This window comes from Poecilia latipinna, unplaced genomic scaffold (assembly GCF_001443285.1).
Source record: "Poecilia latipinna isolate Pla-1442-1.1 unplaced genomic scaffold, P_latipinna-1.0 Scaffold1792, whole genome shotgun sequence".
NCBI classification, from domain to species: Eukaryota; Metazoa; Chordata; class Actinopteri; order Cyprinodontiformes; family Poeciliidae; genus Poecilia; species Poecilia latipinna.
In genome coordinates, this window is record NW_015114408.1 from 85,062 (window position 1) to 105,082 (window position 20,021).

Consider the following 20,021-nt stretch of genomic DNA (forward strand, 5'->3'; position numbering starts at 1 on the left):
ACTGTACTTAAGTACAGTAACGAAGTACTTGTACTTCGTTACTTCCCACCACTGTTCAATACTCCCTCCCTCACTTCCGACTTCCATCATGGCGCCTCCAATGATTTAGTGACGTAGTTGCAAAAAAAAATCAATTTATATTGAAAAGAGGAAGTGCTCACAGGTTTTCAGGTTTCAGAGCCACAGATCAGGCAACTTCTGTCACCTAACTTCATTCTTCCTCCTCCATTATGGTCTAACAACCTCACTTTCACCCTGCTGCTGCGTTCGCTGCCATACTAGCAATCCAATAAAACAACTCTCACAGTGAGAGGAATTAGTGATTGAAGTGTTAAGCAACAGGCGATCTCGGCCAGGCGATGGAACTGGAATAGTCTTTTTTTTTTTTTTTTCTCTGTTATTTTCCTGCAGCTTTGTAAAGAGAAAGCTGAGCGCTGCAGGGATCCTGACAGATAAAACACCCGCTAGGTTCCACTTTACCTTCTGAGTTGCTTCGCTGACAGAAAAATTCACTGAAGTTTCATCAGGAAGCCTTGATCAACAGCAGAAAACTCCAAAACGTCAGACGCTCGTAAAATATGAATCCACAAGGCTGGTTTGCATGTTCAAACGGTTTTAACGGTAAAGTGCAAAGCATTTTTAGAGGAAAGTCTATTTTTTATTGCTAGTTGGCCATATTTCTGTATTTTTGACATATTTTGCTACTTGGTTGGACTCCGACTGCCCTTTATAATCTAACCTGATCTATATTTTCTGTGCGTGAGATACTAAATGTCTTGTAAAAAAGTGGAAATTTTTAACAGAAAACAAAGAGATTGAAAAATCACCTGTTATAATTCAGAATGTCCAAAAGTTAAGAAATCAAGTATTTGTAAAGGTTTTTTCATCAAAGACAACAATGACTTGCAAAATGAATAGTTTATTAACTTCATGAATAAGTCTAAAACATGAGTCTTGCTCTTGTAATGATCTGTTTTTGATCAGCTGTATTTAGTTTTTCATGCACATCTCTTTCATTTTCACTTAATCTTTGTTTCATAAATAATAGTTAAGGATTTCTCTCATGTTTTCAGGCTCTTGAAGTTTGATTATTTTAAACCTGCTAAAAACCTGGTTATGTCAGATATAAACCCCAAGATTTAAAAGGTATAAAAACAACGAAAATCTCCGTATTGATGTTGAATCTATATCGTGTTCGGCCTGCATGCTTTCAGAGCAGAAAGCAGAGATGTTTTCAGAGTTCAAAGTGGTATTTACAGCCGAATCTGTGTCAAATTCCCGATGTGTGAGCTCTTCAGATACTCTGATGTGCCTCATTGTGCTGCAAGTGTGGAGCTGATGCTCTCATACGGCTCGGTTCACGGTGAATGAGCCGGCAGCCGCGCAGGTTGTTATTCAAGGACGCTTGACAGTCAGGCTTTTTAAAAAGAAAGAGCTTCTTCAGCTGCAGAAAAGTCTCATTTAACCACTTCAGCAGAGATGAAATTGCTCTTTTTTTCCTAGTTATTATTCTTTAACTGGTGTTGTGCAGCATCCAGTCAAGAAAAGGAGACTGAAAATGATCAATGAAGCTTCCAACACAGAGTAAAATCAGATCTGGGTTTATTTCGTGCTGCTACGAAACGCCTGAAGTGACATTGTAGGTGCAAACAGTCATCATCTCCCTGCAGTGTTTTATATGAAACTTTTAAATGGATTAACTTTTAAAAACCTCTTTAAATCATTCCCAAGTGAGCAATAGTTCAAAAATATTTTCATAGATGTTATGACAGAAGCTGAGTTGATTTAAAAACATTTAAATTTGTGAATCTATTAAAAAATTATGTGAAACTTGAGGAGGCTTTCTATAATATGTTTCAAACAGATGACATAATGAAAGTGGGTTAATTAAAAATGAGTGAAATCGATGACGACTGTAATTAAAAGGCCACAAATCAGCCGTTCAGCTTAATGAGCTTTTTAAATGTTAAAATCTTTGTCATGAGTTTCCATTCATCTCTCTGAAAGGCTCTTTATTAAAACCTAAAAACAACCGGCTGCTTTTTTCATTTGATGAATTACATCTTGTCAGAGTTTTTCTTTCATGTTTGTGGATTATTTTTTTAAGAGATTAATTTTTAAATGTTGATAAATGCTATATATATGTTGCTTCTTTATCTTGTAGGTTTTAAGTAAGTTTATCAGACTTACTTTGTTTATGTTTGCTTAACATGACAACTTAACAAACTTAATATATTTACTTAGATCTACTTAATTTTATTATTGGTGACAAATCTGACTTCCTGCACTGTAAAACATTTGAAGGTGGTTTAATGTCCACCTGTTACCTTGAAAATGCAATTTAAGTTAACAAGAAAATTGTTTTGGTTTTAAATTGAAGTTCATGAAGTTAATTTAACAAGAGAGAAGTTGTCTGAACATTGTTTAAGTTAATTACTCTTGAATTGTGAGTTTTAACTTAATGCTGCAATTTGAACCAAATAATTATTTCACAATATGCAAGAAAAAAATGCCCTCATCTTGTTAAAGAGCCACATTTATGTTATTTTCACTCGCATTATCAAATTATGATTATTTATTTTACTTTAGAACAATTTAAATCCTTGTTTCAAATTGCATGAACAACATTTCTGATCTGATAATGAATTTTATTCAGCGTCAAAATGAATTCAGCTCAGAAACATTTAGTGTGGATAGGACATTATCCTCAAGTGTTAAAATAAAGAGTCAGATCAACATAACGCACTTCCATGTCAGGATTCAAAAACATGCCGCTAAGCATTCTGGGAAATGGTTCCCACTCCTGTCTTTTTTTTATTTCAGTTTTTTTAATTGCTATCCTAAAAACCCATAAAGTTTATTCAACTCTATGACAAAACTAGTAAAAATAACACAATTTACTACATTGAGTTCATCTTTCACAACCCCTCACATTTAGGTTCAAAATTTAAAACTCACTAAATTTATGACTTAAAGAGCAGAAGATGGTAGACGCAACTAACTGCGTCTCACGTGTTTTACAGTGTGCATTTGAAATGTGCTCATTTCCTCCTGAACCGTATCGATGTTTCACCCAGCAGATTGAGACTTCTGGGCTGCAAACAACAGAGAAGGCGCGTCTGTGGTCTTAAAGCCCAGAATGACGCAGAGTTTTAGCTGCTATCTATTGATCTGAACACGAACGTCCAAAGACACACAATCTGGGGATAAATGGTTTTAATCAGGACAAGCAGCACAAGAGACCCATAATTTGCAGCAGTTAAGTGCTGCATGTGGACCCTCTGTTGTTTACCACTGTAAAAATGTCCAACAGCAAAAGATTTATGAAAAATATCATCATCTTTCTTGCAACACAGTAATTAACTTGCCAGTGATCTGCAACAAAAATCAGTAAGTTGGAGGAACAAACAAGTTATTTCAATGGAGGGAAATAAAAAAAAAGAAGAAGAAATCCAAAGAGTTCAAAAGGTTTTATTTAATATTTTTAGATTTTTAATTTGTTCATTTCTGGATTGGAAAATAATGATCTGATTATCTAAATAAAATTAACCAGCAGTATGAATATTTAACTGCCATTTTTAATTGCAAAAACAGAAAATATTACCAAGTATTTATGTCAACTTTCTAGTGAAATATGTCAGTACACTAGAAATAAGACAAAATTAACTTTTCAGCAAAAAAAGAGCTTGTTTTAAGACAATAATTCTTTAATATCGATGAAAAAGTACTAAGTGAAATAATCTGCCAGTGATAATTTTTCAGAATCAGAATTCATTTTAATGTCATTTTGCACAAATGAAGCACAACGAAATTTTTAAAATAGCAACTCTCAAAGAAACACAGGACAACTGTTTAAGAATAACTAATCAAATGCATAAATAAATAAAGCCCAGGTTTTTCATTTCATCAATATTAAAGACTCATCACACTCATTAAAACACGCCCATATCTTTTTTTGATGAAAGTTACTTGTACGTTACTTTCATCTTCTTTCAAGTTTGCCAAGTTATTTTCACTATAAATTAAGCCATTTTGTTTTCTCGTGTCGTTTCATTGGGTCAGATGTCTGACCGTGTTACCAGGCGACGGTTGGATTGGATATTGATAGAAACATTTAAGAACCCAGAAGTAATGGTCCAGTTTTGGTGGATCATGGTCCAAATAAATGCAAATAATGTACAAGATTTGATATGAAAAGACGGGACGGCATCACCAGTGGAGACATTTTGACTTTACATCACATAAAACTCCCCTATTGTTTTAATTATTTATTTTTATGCATTTGTTGTATTGCGGGTGCTGAGGTGTCATCATGTTTTTCCCGGGAGGCTGAACGTCCAACAGCAGCGGTTAGACCCTGAAATTGGTTTGAGACGTGACACAGGTCAGAGCAGCAGAACAAAGATTGGATCAATATCACAAAATACAGAAACAGAAAAAAGTGATTCTGAAAAATGACACAAAAATAATCAAATCTTTGTTAAATTTGGAGCCAAATTAGACACTTGAAGCTGTGGATTTCGAGTTTTGTCATGATATTTTGTGGTACTATTCTGATCATTGCCTTACAAACACAAATCAATCCACATTTTCAATACGCTTCATGGGGACGGCACGTTCACAAAAAATTTGATTTGTGCAACTGAACTGTTCACACTAACTGCATTTAATCATATTTTAAAATCTGAATGTCCTGAAAGGGGCGATTGTGCCATAATGCACTGATAAAACCCACTAAATTATTAAAATGGCAATAAATAGCTGTTTCAGCATTCAAAATTTCTTGCAACCAAATCACAAATTTTGTGTTGCTATTTTAGAAATATTTGTCAGAAAGTTGTACAATATTTGTTAAATGTGACTTTTTAATAATCACCATTTCGAGTATTCAAATAAGGCTGGAACTCATTGTTTTTGAACAACTTTGAGAAAAACTTCAGTAAAATAAAAATATGTATATTGGAATCTGTTTATTTTTGTGTGAATTTTACAGATTTATGAAAAACTGGAGGGACTTATTGATGTATTTTGGAGTCTAGACGACCACATAAAAAGCTGTGGTGGACCAGATTTGGCCCCCGGACCTTGAGTTCGGCACCTGTGCTCTAGATCTTTTGTCTTTAGGTCCAAAGGTCTAAATAACGAACGATAACAAACGATACGATTATAGATCAGACGATGCACAGGAATGTGTGTCGCTTCCCCTCAGAGGGGATCCATGTTGTATACGGTGTGTGTGTGTGTGTGTGTGTGTGTGTGTGTGTGTGTGTGATGGATGGCCACTGTACATTACCTCTGATTGGATCATGTGACCTGCGCAGGCGGAGAGCCAGGCTCTCCTCTGCTGTTGTAATATTAATGACTGTGTGTTCCCGCTGCCGCCACATGTGTGTATTTATTGCGATAGATCAAAGACGGACTCACACAGGGGAGGTGACATTTGCGAGTGCTGCTTGTGAACACACTGCTTGTGTGCGTGCGCGTGTGTGTGTGTTTTTGGGGGGGGTTTATTTGGAAACGTGTGTGTCTATCAAAATGTAAATGAGTTAAAGTTTTGGAAGGCATTTGTTTTAGTTTGTCTCCGTTTTTGACTTTCTGTGTTATTGACCGCAGAAACATGTGTGGAATGTTTCTGTTTAATGTGTGTGTGTGTGTGCATGTGTGTGTGTTTTCTATGTGTCATGCCCAGACAGATTGTCCCCAGACGGCTCGGAGCTGCATGACACACTCCACGCTTGTTGTCAGGACAGCCGTGCTGGTTGCCATGACGGCGTCAGTCGTTAGGGAACGGCGGCGGTGACTGATGACCCTCGGGACGCGCAGTGCTGTCGCGTCGCTCTTCTGTCATATTTATCGTTTCCCATTTTGCTCCCATTGACTTTTAACACTTTTCATCGTTTACATTTGGTCATAAACAACTCTTTAATCCACTTGTAAACAGATTTATAAATGATACAGTCCATTATTGGTGATATGATTTGATTGCAGCACTACTTGCTGAATGTTCTCGAGCTGGATTGTTAAATCCAGTTAGCATCAGCTCCAAGATGACCGTAGACTCATCAGTATTCATTTGGAAAAAGACAAAATGTCATATTTCCATATTCATATGGATATTATGAAGGATATTTGTAACCACTTCAATTCGTGATCTGAAACTGATGCAGTTTACTTTAATCTGCCAAACTTACCTGATTCCTGTTGCTTTTTAACAAATGTAATTAGTAGCATCTAATATTGTTTCTGATCTTCCAACCATGAGTAGTTATTAATCATTCATATTAGGAGCAGAGGAAACAATCCTGTCCAGTTTAGAGGATTTTGAAGCAAAGACAAAATGAATATGCCGTTAGCATGATTAGCATTGCTAAAAACATCCAGATCTATGTGCATCTACTCGAAAATGAAAATCTTATTTAAAAGTTTGACATTCCTGAATGGCTAAAGAGCCAACAAATAAATTATATTACATCACCAGAATGTTTAAAAACTATAACTCATAACAAGACAAGAAAATCTGCAGATAATAATATTAGTAATGACATTGACAAAGTTTAAATGGCATATAATGAGTGAAATCTGCCAATGAACTAACACCTTTCTATCAATATTAAGAAGTTATTGAGTTAGAACAAGCTCCTCTATCTTGCTGAAAGGTGGATTTTGTCTTATTTAAAGTGAACTAATATATCTGCACCAGAAACTAAACCAAAATACTTGGTAAGATTTTGTTTTTGCAGTGTAAAGAGCATCTTAATGTCTTATATCTCTTATCCCTCTTCTGATGTGATTTCAAGACCACTTTACTGGAGTTTACCAAGTCATCAAACGACTTTGGAGGCTAATGCGGAAACCTTCGTACTTCAGTAACGACTTCCACACTGAAGAATGTTGCCAAACTTCCCATTTAAGCTGAAAAGTTGTCCAGCTGCAGCCTCCTGCTGCTTTTAGTTATTTTTTCTTTATGTTGTTGTGACTCATGTCCACTCTTTCCTGTTTTCTCGTTTCTGACAGCATATAGCGCTAGCTCCCACGTAGCATTTAGTTTTCCCATTTACCTTCAATAAAACCTTGTTGGTGTGGCCATGACTTTGAAAGAAAATCACACATTAGGCTCCCACTTCTGTCCTTTTCCTCATTTCCTTTTGTCATTTCTCTTCCCTCCTTTCCGTTTCCTCCAGATTTTTTTTATTTTATTTTATGGCATTAATCTTAACTTCCATTAAAGTCATACTAAACCTTTTTCCTCCCAGCTTATCAGTTTTCTACACCGTTTCTGGGCAGAAGAGGAAAATAAATTCAGTGAGAGAAGTTAAACGACTTTGTGACTCATTGTCTGCTCCTCTGGTGACAGTCAGACAGTTGTCTGGCAGTTTTACCTGACTCATGAATATTTAGACTTTCTTCTTTTTTTGCCCTCCTGTCCGTTTTGCTGAAGGAAAAATGTGGATAAATTTTCATCCTCGGATGGATCAGTTCTCGTTTGAGAAGTGATTCTCATTTCCTCTGATAATTCTTCCTGTCTTTCCTCCTCTTTATGTTGATTGTTGCACGTTAATTTTTCAGAATTTCACATACCGTCTGGAATAAACTTCAAAAAAATTGCAAAACAGCCAAAACACTGAATTAATTTTAATTAAGGCTAAATACTCACCTGATAAGTTACTTTTGATTAATTAAAAACTGGAACATTGATCAATTTATTTGATCTATATTTGCTTGATGATTTCAATGACGACATTTGACAAAATATGTTTGTTGCTGTTTTATAATTGATTACTGTATTATGAAGCACTTTACAAATCAACTTGACTCATTTATTTTCAAAGCTATAGTTTCACTTCTGGCCAATGAGCCACTCACTAGTTTCATGTAAAATTATAAAATTAAATTTAAAGAGGATTTATAGACTTTAAAGGAACGTCTGTCTTTGTTCTTCTGTTTTTCTTTCTGTCCTCATTTTCTCTTGAGAAGGATTTTATGTTTTTGTCGTCTGCCTGCCAGCCGAGTCTGTAATGACTTCCAGAGGGCTAATAGCGACTTAATGGACAGAGAAAACCACATCACTTTATGTCTCGTAGGGAGACGGGGAGAGAGTCGGGGCTTAATTTCAAAACCGACTTCATTAAAAGTTACTTAAGCTGATACGGATCAAAGTTTGAAAAATAACCTGTGTGGAGCCGTTCTGCTGGAAAGCTGATGATGACTGTAAAGATGTACTACAGGGCAGAAGGGGATCGTTTGTGCAACGCTGTATCAGGGCAGATATAAGTAACTTTCTGCATAAAAAATAAATCAAAATTTTGAGATTAATATCAGAAATTGTCAACAAAAACCAAGTAAATTTGTCAGTTTGAAGTCGCAACTTTGATAGAAAAAGACTAATTTTTCACAAAATTTTAAATTTGACTTACAGAATTCTTATTTCCAAAACAACGTGTAAAATTCCAGGATTAATATAAAAATTTCAGAATTCTTTTCTAGCATATTTTTGACTTCTCAAGCTTTGAATTTTGAGAACTTTGAGGGGTTGTTTTTCTAGAAAAATTCAAATTGTAATTTCAAAATGTTCATGAAAAAACAAGAACATTTCTAAGTCTTAAATTTTAGAAAAATTACAAAAAACAAGTGGAATTTGAATTTTTCTAGAAAACTGAGATTAATGTAAAAATGTCAGAATTTTTTGTTGTAATTTACTCTTTTTTTAAATCTAAAATAGCCCTAATACATTGTCTCATGTTTGAATGTTATAGTTGATCAAAAGAGAAGCTGATCTAATGGATATTAATAAAGCAGAATAACATTTTGATCCTCTGCCATGTGATGTAATCAGAATATGCAATAAATACCCCGACAAATTGTGTTATTGTCTTTTGTTAAACTTTGAAAATACTTTTTTTTTTTAGTTTTTGCTGATTAGCTGCAGACAAAATAAAAATATTAAACAAACCAAGCTACCAAACTGAAGACAAATACGGCCATTTTCAATAGATAATACATTAGAGTATTGATCATGAAGCCTTTGCAAACAAATGTAATTCAATAATGTCCAAACGCATAAAGATGCTAATGATGAACACGGCAAGACGAGTGAAAAAAGTAAACAGATGAGGCTGAATGCCTCATTTGACCTTGTTTTATTTTCTAACATTCCTTCATTTCTCTTTTTTTACTGTGTCCTTTTTGTTCACTCCTTTCATGTTTTCTCCGCTTATCTCCCCTCATTTATTTCACTTAAACTCTGCAGCACAAAGTGCCCTTCAAGGCGACCCGCTGTACTGTAACGCTTTTCTTTTTTTTATCAGCTCTTACATCAGAGCTTCAGTGTAGCTGCTTGATCCATAATTAGAAAACTTTGCTGCAGAAACACAACCTGAACATTTTGATATACTGTGTGTGTGTGTGTGTGTGTGTGTGTGGGGCAGATGTCACCGTGCGGTCGGCCATTGTCCTCGCCGCTCAGAAGGTGTGTGTGTTTTCATGTCCAAGTGAGTCACTAGGAAGTGCTTAACAGTGTCAGATCAAAGGAAGCCGACTTGCGTCTGCCTGCTGTCTTCCTGACTAATTAATCCAACACACACACATCACACACACACACAGGTTGCGTAAAGGAGAGTCTAATGAGCTCATGGCCTGTTTTCATCAGCTTTCTAGTTTGCCTAAATGTGTCTCGCTGTAAAGAATTAGAAAACACTTTTAGCACGTTTAAGGTCAACCACTTGGATGTTAATACGTATAAATGATACGGAAAAGGATTAAAACAACTGGAAAGCACAAAAAGATTTGACTTTTTTCCTCAAAATTTTGACTTGAATCTCAGAATTTGGACTTTAAGGTCAGACTCTTGTATGTTGGTTATATGTAATAATGCAGAAAAGTATTGAAGTTAATGGTAAAAATAAAATAAAAACATTCCCAGAATTCTGACTTTTTTCTTGGCCCTTTTTAAGCTCAATCTTTTGTACATTGGTCGTCAATATGTACTAATAATACGGGAAAAGATTCGAGCCACTGGTAAATATAAAATTACAAGAAAATGCAAATTTACATTTTTCCTTCAAAATTTCAGGATTTTTCCTCAGAATTATGTATTTTTCTCAGAATCTTTACTTTATTAAGGTCAGCCTCTTGTCCATTGGATGTTAATGTGTATTAATATGGAAGAAGATTAGAGCCAGTGCTAAAAACAAAAAAGAAACTTACTTTTTCTTTCCCACAACTCATATTTTTCCTCAGAAAATCAAAGTTGTAATTCTTTCTTTTTTTCTCTTCTTGCTCCTAATCCTGTTTCGTATAATATGTGAATGCAAATGCAATCTTGCTTTTTAGAGAAGCTACCTGAACGAACTAGAGTTTGGTTGAAGTGGGCTAAGCATTTAACTACCAGATTACATAACATTTGCTACGAAGCTAATTGTAAACAGCCATATCCCACTGTGAAGGGAAAATTGCCAAAACAAACAAAATCGTTTTAAGCAATAAAATCTGTTCATCATTCGTCTTCATCCGACTTCAACTGCTCAATACTTGAAGGGCAACATGAACCGAATGGCTTCGTTTACTTCCTGTTCACTTCGTACACAGACGCAGAAAATCAGTATCATCATTCTCAACTTCCCCTTCTGTTCGCTTATTGGCTGGGAGGAAATACTGCCTGAGCAATTTAGGTCAATGAGAGAAATCCCAGACAAAACACTGAAGGTAGATGAGAATCAAGTAAAATAGCCATGCAATGATGATTCTGATTTCCCTTCATATGTTTTCATCCAGACTGATTTTTTTTCCTAACATTTAAATTAGGAACCACTGTGATTTCACAGGGTTAGGGGTTTATAGTGTGTTTGTTTCACATTGCATCTGCCTGTAATGAGAAATAATGAATGATTTAATCATAGTACAGTACCTTCAGGTTCCTCTGATCAAAAGAAACCAGATCCGCTCGTCACAGTGACCTCAGAGCATGTGAACAGTTCATCAGTGATGATGCATGTGAACAGTTCATCAGTGATGATGCAAAGCAGTCATTGCCTGAGCAATCCAGGCTTGACTCATCCACATGGGATGGTTGAACATCTTCTCATTTTGAAATGTAGCTGGATGTTTTTTCCTGATGTGATTATTGCATACACAGAGTGAATGCTCATGTTTTGATTATTTTAGAAGATATATCCTCATTGCTATTTGTGAGAGTACTGAAAGTTTCAGTCATGTTTGGATGAATACATTTCGTTGTTTCCACCATCAGCCTTGTTTCTCTTCAAACTCCTGCAGAGATCCACTGAAATGCTCATTTATTGTGACATAAAAACTCTGATTTAAACTAAATGACAAACTTTGCTCCTCCATTGTATTTCCTGTAATGATTACCTCCAACACCTTGTCATTTTTTTCCACATAATCTTATCCAGATGAATAAGGGAAGAAGCCCTGCTTGGAAGCGTTTGAACTGCGGGTGAACCGTCTGCCTTCTGATTTATCCTGCAGTCTGCAGCTTTTCTGTTTAACGCGCCATGCTTACGAGCCTCGTATCATGTTTTATGGCAAAAAGACTAGCAATGAAAACCCGTTTTCTTTATAAGGACTTGAAGTGTTTTGTGAGCTTCTGGGGTTTCTCAGGTGACAACAAGACGTAAATATTGAGACGGTGTCGTCTGGCACAGCAGGACGTTGCGTATTTCTGCAGCTGATCAAAGGTGGCGCAATCTGGAGTCCAACACCGATTAATAATGTCACCTACTTAAATTCATTAGTCCTCTGTTTTTAAACAACCCTTATATCAGAGCTGGGTAGTAACTAGTTACATTTACTCAATTAGATTAACTTTGTACGTTTAAGAGTATTTCTGCTCTTACTTGAGTGAAGTTTCTGGATTTTTTTACCCACTGGATGAAAAACAAACATGTTTCAACCAATAATTCACTAGACACAGAAACACACCTGCAGTTTTTATTAAACTTTTATAAAAAAAAAAAATTATTGAAAGAAACTGATTTGGAAACATTTCTTTTTCTGATTTTGTTATTTTTTTATGTTATTTATATAAATTTTCATTCTCATCCCTTAAATACCAAAATTTCCACTTTATATTTTGGTTTGTCTGATGTAATTTTTAAATATTGAATGATTGATGATTTGATCAGTTACTCAGTACTTGAGTAATTTTTTTATTATCAAATAATACAAAGTTAAAGTAAAAATAATATTAGTGCTGTGAATCGATTTAATAAGATTAATCACTCTTACTCACAATCTCTGTGTTCAACTTTGTAAGTGTGAAATGTTTTCAAAAATGTGCATTTAACATCTTTATAATGGTGCATTTTCAGGACGATTTAAAAGAAGTAATTTTGTTTCAAACGTTGATTTAGAAATAATAACTGCAAACTCTTTGTAGTTAACAACTTTAGTTGAAGGATAATTCATCGTTGCAATTAATTCAGATTATGTTAGTTTTATCCAGACTTAAATCTGAGTCTTTTTTTTTTAAGCCAAATTCTCCACTGATCTAACAAGTTTGACACATTTTGGTGTATAAATGCATCTTATGTTGGTCAAAATTGTCAGGAAGCGAAAGGAATTTAGAAAAATATGAAGTCCTGTCACATCTCTGACATCTTTATTTTCTTGGAGAACGTGTTTACTGGGATCAAGGCTGCAGTTTTCTGCTGCATCAGGACAGCGTGCATTACCATGTCACCATCTCTTTTTATTCATCTATTTTTCTATACTTTGTGATTTGGAGGTGAAAAATCAATTCTGTTTGCACAGTTTATGAGAACCTCCAGGTGGTGGAATGAATATTAGGTGAATAAATCAGAGTTTAGGTCCGACTGTCATCAGTTGAAGCAGCTTCAAGCGTTTAAACGCGCCACTGAGTAAATCTGTCGGTGTGGAGAGAGAATTTGCATACAACGGGTGATATTACTGAGTTATTGCTGCAACATTTCAGTATCTGCTGCTATGATTTCATTGCATTTATGCAGCTTATCTGGTGATCAAAGTGTGCATGTTTCAGTGTTAAATGTATGGAAAGATTATGCTTAAATCTTTAGTCTTCCAATGCAACTAAAGTTTAAATCAACTTACAAGCAAAAGATCTTACAGTGACAGAACAGAAACAAGACAAGGCACCTATGTAACTGTTTTAATATCACATAAGTGACACAATGAGTGACTAATTCAGTAATTATGAACATTTTTATGCACTAAAAATCTGGAACAAACTGCTAGAAAACTAAAAAGCAGGTGAAACACTGACTTTAAATCAATGGTAAAAAACCCACGTTGGAGTTTCCTTTGATTAAATTCATCTGGAAGATTGATGAATATATTTAATGTATATTTGATGATGTTATTTTTGTTACTCATTTCATATTTTATGTTTTTTGTAATCTGAAGCACTTTGACCTGCCTGTTCAAGTAAACTTAACTTTATATCCAACACTTTAGTTTAATTATATTTATTTGGAAAAAATTCTGACATTTTTTTTTTTTTTTACATTTTAACAAATAAAAGTCCCCAAACTTCATGTTAAATATATTTGAATCATTCGATGCTCAATGTTTTTATGTTTTCAGCTTATCTATAAATTCAGTTTGACATTTTAACTCCTAATCTGCAGAAGTGGCTAAAGTAGCAAATATTTACACATTTTTGATATATTTTACTCAAGTAAAAAGCTTTCCAAAAAATACTCAAGTACTGAGAAACTGATCAGAAAATCTGGTTTGATATTTAAGTTGTTGATTCAGACAATAAAGTAAATTCTGGTATCTTTTTTAAAGACAAAACTGAAAGAAATTTACACAAATAAGAAATTCAAGCAGGAGAAACATTTCTTCAAATATGTTTTTTTTCTATATGAAATGTAGAGAACGTAAACTACATTTGTGTCTCTGTTTTGGTTAAAACATGTTTGCTCTTTACTCAATGAATAAAACAGTTTTCCAAAATTGTATACAAATAAAAATAATACTTTCTAACAATAATATTACTCCAAGTTAACGTAAAAATTAGAGTCCAGTGAAAATGCTCCTGAAAGTATTTTTTCCCCCAAAAAGTTACTCAAGTAAATGTAACTAGTTACTACCTCAAATGATTTATTTAAAATATAAATGGTCTAACATTATGCACCTATGCTGTTTTATAAAAGGTAAACATGTTGTTTGCAAATCTTTCAGTGTCTAGAAGATAATTAAAATCACTTTTATGTAACATACCTTGAACAGAAAAGAGAATGAATGAATTATTTCTTATATTCTTCTGGAAGATCTCAGGCTTATTTCAGCTGGTTTTACCGTCTTCTTGTGGGAAAGGATTACATAACAGCTAAAACACAACGATCTCAGGAGGCCTGTGTTGTTTTATCACTGAAAACTTAAAAAGATTTTAAATATATATATATATATATTTTAACGCAAAGCGAACTGATGACCACCAATCAGATAATGATTGGAAAACTCACAGCCTCTGTGTGTGTAACCTCTGAAGTGCTGCAGCAGCAAACCTCAGCTGCTTTCCTCCGACTGGTCGAGTGCAGGCATTGTTTCCATGGCGATGCCTCTGCTTCAGTCCGTCATGACGAAGCACCAGAAGCGGCGTACGGGGTTTACGCTTCCACTCCGTCTCTGGTTCACACGCGCAAACACTGGTGAAGGTGTGGAGACTCTGGAAGCAGCGTTGCAGCCTCAGTTACACACACCGATGATTCACACACGCAGGATAAATGGCTCAGTTCGTCACCGTTTAGCAAAAAAATCCCCCTGTGCTTCTGTGTGTGATTGTCACACTCCTTTAATTCGGAGTTTAACGACGCACTGATGAGCTGATTAAAACAAAGACACACACACACACCTGCTTCTACTACCTGTACTCACATATAAACCTTCACACACACACATGCAGATCAGGACAATTAACAAGAACGATGTTGCGCAACAAATGTAATTATAGCTCACTGTGTAATTATGTGTGAATGAAGGGAAGGTGATGGTGGACAATCTTTAAGTATTTTTATTTAATATATCTGCGATGTACATTTTATTTCTACACATATTTACTGTCCTTAAGGTTATTCCATCAATGTCACTTTAAAATGTTTCTCTGGCATAATTTAATTAAATTTATTTAGTTAAAATTAAGTAAACTATTACATTTATGGATAAAATAAATCAATTTATTTAATAAATAAATGCAATAATTTGATTTATTTGAATACATCAAATTGTTTAGTACATAATTTATTCAATATTGAAATAAAATTATTACAATTAAAATTATCAATGTTATTTATCTAAATAAATGGATTTAAATTAAACAAGTTTATTTAATTAAATAAACCAGTTTATTTAATTTAAATAAATGTATTTATGTGTGCTTATAAAACCAACATTTCACTGAGAAGTATCTCGTATAATGTGCTCAGCTGATGTCCCACCAGGTGTTTGCTAATTGCTACTGGCTAGTTTGAAGGAGCAAAGCTGAATGGTTGCCACGGAGACTAACAGATTTCTCAAACATGAATGAAAGGAAAGGATCAAGGCAACACTCCTGTTTTGTTTTTAATGAGAGAAAAACATAGCATGATGGAAAGCTGAAAAAATAATTACATAATACTGCCCCTTTAAGGGAACAGCCAGTCAGCACCAAGGAAAATAAATGTTGCCGTTTCAAAGGGAAAAATCTGACTTTTTTTTTTTCATTTCAGGGATTGTGGAGAGAGTTGCTAGCTCAACCCCTTAACAATCGGGAGGATTTTGAAACGGCTCGTTTTCCAGACACCAAAAAACCTGAACTTGGTGCCAAAAACTGATTGTGGAAGCAGTAGAGACCCAAATGAAGAACAAAAACAGGCAAAATGCTGACTTTGCAGAAAAGTTTAACCAGTAGTTTGTATGAGACATGCATCAAACTGAATAACTCCAGTAATATGAGCAGCTTGTTGCGTCTGAGACTCGGGGCAAACGGGGGGGATTTCTTAATTAACACGGCCGATACTCCTCTTTGCCTTCTGTAGAGGGAAATGTTAATCATTCACGTTAACATGTTGAGTTGCTTATTAAATCGCTGACACGGCTGCAAGCTGCATTCAGGTCGAATGCAGCACCGTGACCTGTTGGCGAGAGTGTCAGCCTGAAGCGTGACATGTGCAAAAAAGGCAGAAGAAGAAGAGAGCAGACGGGAATACAGATTACAGAGAAGAAACGAAGTAAAAACGAAACGTAGAAGTGATGGATGTCTGACGAGGATTTAGAGGTGGAGGGAATAATTGTCAGTGATGATAAATGAGAAGAAAGAGGGATGAGGGACCAGAAAATGGATGGATGGATGTTTAATATGAATGAATGAATAAAAGGGAAGAGGTGAAGGATGACAGGAAGTGATGGATGGAGGAAAAAAAACCCAGGAAGTTCAGATGAACTGATGGACAGGATGGGTTTCTCTGAAGGACTTCAGGGAAAGACAGAGATTACAAAAAGGCAGCAGGGAAGGAAAGAGGAGGAGGATTAGAAGAGAAAGGACTGAAGGAGAAGTGAAGGAGAATGAAATGAGGAGCTGAGGGGTGGATGAGGAGGAAGAGAGGGAGACGGATTATGGAGGAAGGATTCTCCAGGATTTTAGGAGCGAGTCCGGCTCAGCTGGCGGTCTCCTCCTCCCAAACGCTGAATACCTTTCAGCTCTATATTTAGGCTGTTACACAACAAAGCATTGCATCATCGGCCAACGTTTTATTTGCTTTATTGGCTGGAATGTTCTGCAGCTCAGAACGCCTCATAAAGAACTGTGGATATAAATAAAAATGTGTAATTAATCACCCTGTTAAAGGAAAAGTTGAATGACTTATTGTCCTTGAAGCCATTTTTTCTTAGTGATGGTTTGGCCTTGATGTGTCAAGTTGGCTGCAGGTTTGTTGAAGTTTGATCTGCATTTAGTTCTCGACCCAAAACAAAACTACTGCTAAAACTTTACCTTAAGGGTTTTAAAATGTATACAAAATAAAGTAAATATTTTGAATTTGAATAAATAATGAATATTTTGAATAAATAATTCAAAATATATGTCAAATTTCAGTGCTTTATTTACTGGCGCAGGGTTTGGACTCGTTTCCAATTGTGAAATTTGACCATAGAAACATTTTTCTACATACATCTTGTATTCATTTGTAGAAAAGTTCATCTATATGTTGAACATTTGAGTAAATTAAAGTGTTTCCATTGTGGAAGAAATGCTGCTGGCACAAATCTGGTAGTTATTGTGTTTTTTGCTTAAACTCTGAATCTTTGTTGTTGTTCTGATTCAGTGCATGAGGTACTTTCACTCTTACACAAACTGCATTTGACCTTAGAAATGTGCAAATTGGAATTATGAAAATAAATGTACTTCATGGAAACACGCCAATTTTCAAAATTTTGTAAAATGAAGAAGTTTTTCAGCTGGTTCAATTATTGTATTTAGCAAAACTCCAATGGAAACAGTTTATTTTTATGTCACATGATCAACAGCTGGACTTTTCTACTGACGGAAATGACAAAGAAGACGACAGGAAGTGGTAGGAGGATGATTATTTTTAAACGATTTATCACGGGAACAAACTTGTAAATGTGGGATTTTCTTATTTAATGGAAACACAGTAATGTCTTTTGACATTACCAGAATATCTCCAAAGCTTTGCACACATTTGTAAAAGAAACACAGATATTGTTAGAAACATTGAAATAGTTTTTGTGTTTTTCTCTCTTATCTTTTTATTTCCTTGTCAAACAGAAGCATGCCAGTCTTGAGTTTTAGTTTTTATTGAACAGCATTGTTAACCAATGCATCAAATCGAATATTCTACATCTGGGATCCTTTCTGCAGCAGATAAATTTGAAACTATAGACAGAAAATATGAATGTTGTGTGCAAAATGTTAGTTTTAAAACTAGTTATAATTCATGTTCTGTGAAAATGTGGAGGAATTGGATTATTTTACTCTTAATGAATTGCTCTTTTATTTCCAGGGTATGAAAACACACATACTTATTGTCTACAACTTGTCACTTTTCAGCTGATTAAAACCATTTTTAAGGACAGATTTAATAAAACTCATCTGCTTTTCTAACTGACACTAAAACTTAAAGCCTTTTGCAGACATTAGAGTCGATCAACCAGGCAGTAAAAGTCTCATCACTGTTGATTTTATTCCCTTTAATATGCTTTGACTCCAGAAGAACAAAGTGAATTTGTTATTGGCTACAAATTGCGGTGAATTCCCTGAATCTGTCGACGTCTTCAGATCGCTTCACCTGCAGCTCTTTGATGCTTCAGCAGCTCAGATTGTTGCTCCAAGCAGAAATTACCGGCCGTCTTTGATGTGCGCCTGCAATCATCTCAAGTCTTCTCGCTAATAGCTTTTCATCCTAATCGCCATAGAGACCGTATCTGGTGCATTTAGCGACGATGCAGTTGGTTCTGTTCAGACTGACCTGTGAGAGCATCTGAAGGGTTTTTAGCTCCGTTTTATTACCTTTTATTAAAAAGTTGCTTGATGATTTGACTTCTTTATTTCAACTTATCTGTCCAAAATTTTCTAAACCAAAAGACAAAAATGAACAAAGACATGTGAAAATGAGATAAAAGCTTCAAACAGGGGATAAATATTTGCTTTAAGTTTGATCTCTTCACGTATTTAAAATGCTTTTTTAAAAGAAAAATTCCCCAAAGGAAGAGATATAAAATATAATTACTGTGCCCTCCTGGCCCCTTCTGGCTCTGTGCTTCCTTTAATTGTCCAAGCGGACTCTTCATGTTCTGCTTGTAATGATGCAACTCCAAACTATTTTATGTTGCGTCTCATTAAACGTCTCCTTCGTCCATCTGCAGCTCAAACCTTCATCCAATCCTGACTCAGCAGCTGCAGAACCAACAGAAACTCCTTCAGTTGTCCTGGTTGCTAAAATATTAAACTCTAAACTCATTTTAGTAAAAAGAAATAAACTTAATCAGTGAATTATGTTTCAATTTTTGTCCTATTGGGTAAAATTTCCTGCCGGCTCACCTGATTGTAATTTGGAGCTCTCTCATTAACGAGCTTTTCCTGCCACTTCCTCTGATTACATTAAATCGGCTTAATTCGCTTTCGGAGCAGAATCAGTGAGTGTGTCTCTGCAAAAGATTCAATTCATTGGATTTAATTTTAAAATATGCAACATTTATTTCTTCCCTGAGTCTTTAAAACACCTTCATAGAGCCTTAAAAACTTCAGGTCAAAACCACTTCAAAAGATTAAAGTTTGGTTATTCTTCCCTGTCATTTATATATTAATTTGTTTGGCTTCTGTTCCTGAGCATGAAATGGAGACGGTGAGACGTATGAAATGAAACTGAGGCAGAGATGAACCGAGGCAGTTGGAAGGAAAACTACCAGCGGGGACCGAGTGATGGAGTGGAGGCAGAGCAGCTGAGATTAATAAACGACGAGGTAAAAAAAGAAAAAATGCCTCAAAAGACGAGGAGAGCAAGTCATGAGGAACAATGAAGTGATGATCTGACTTCCATTCTGTAAACCAGCTGCAGGCAGGATGAGGATTTAAACCCAAAACTGATGCACGGTTACAGTAAGAGAAAATTTACCAAAGATCTGCAGGGATCCTTTGGTTTGTCTTTTTTGTTTGTTTTTAGATTATTTAGTTTGTTCACAAACTGAAACGATGTGAACATGGGTGATTCTTTTCATAACTAACTGGTCATACAGTGATGGAGGGCGAAACCTGCAGGATAAAATAGGTTTTTTTCCTGTTTATATGTTCAAATGGACATTAAAGTTTTTCACATATTTTTGTTCCGACTGTAAAAACACAAAATCTAACCAAGTAATTTTGGTCCAGTTTCTACTGAAAACATCTTGGTTCACTGGAAATAAGACAAAACTTAGTTACAAGTAACTTTACAGCAAGAAATATGAGCTTATTTTAAATCCTTAATGTGGATAAAAAGTGCTGGTTCCAGTTCAGTTACAACATGGGAAAAATGTCCTTTTATAAG

General features: G+C 35.2%; 1 protein-coding gene across 2 annotated transcripts in view; it reads left to right on the plus strand.

The window, feature by feature from the left end:
* The window catches only part of LOC106965263 (short transient receptor potential channel 5-like), a 71,069-nt gene that overhangs the window by 24,745 nt on the left and 26,303 nt on the right, over positions 1–20,021 (plus strand). The window contains exon 1 of one of the 2 annotated variants that reach the window (XM_015061252.1): positions 19,357–19,458. The exons of the other annotated variant lie outside the window; for it this stretch is intronic. Coding sequence (XP_014916738.1) covers positions 19,372–19,458 — 87 coding nt within the window. The 5' untranslated portion in view covers positions 19,357–19,371. Of the gene's footprint in view, positions 1–19,356; positions 19,459–20,021 lie in introns of those variants that run through there. 2 annotated transcript variants of the gene reach the window in all.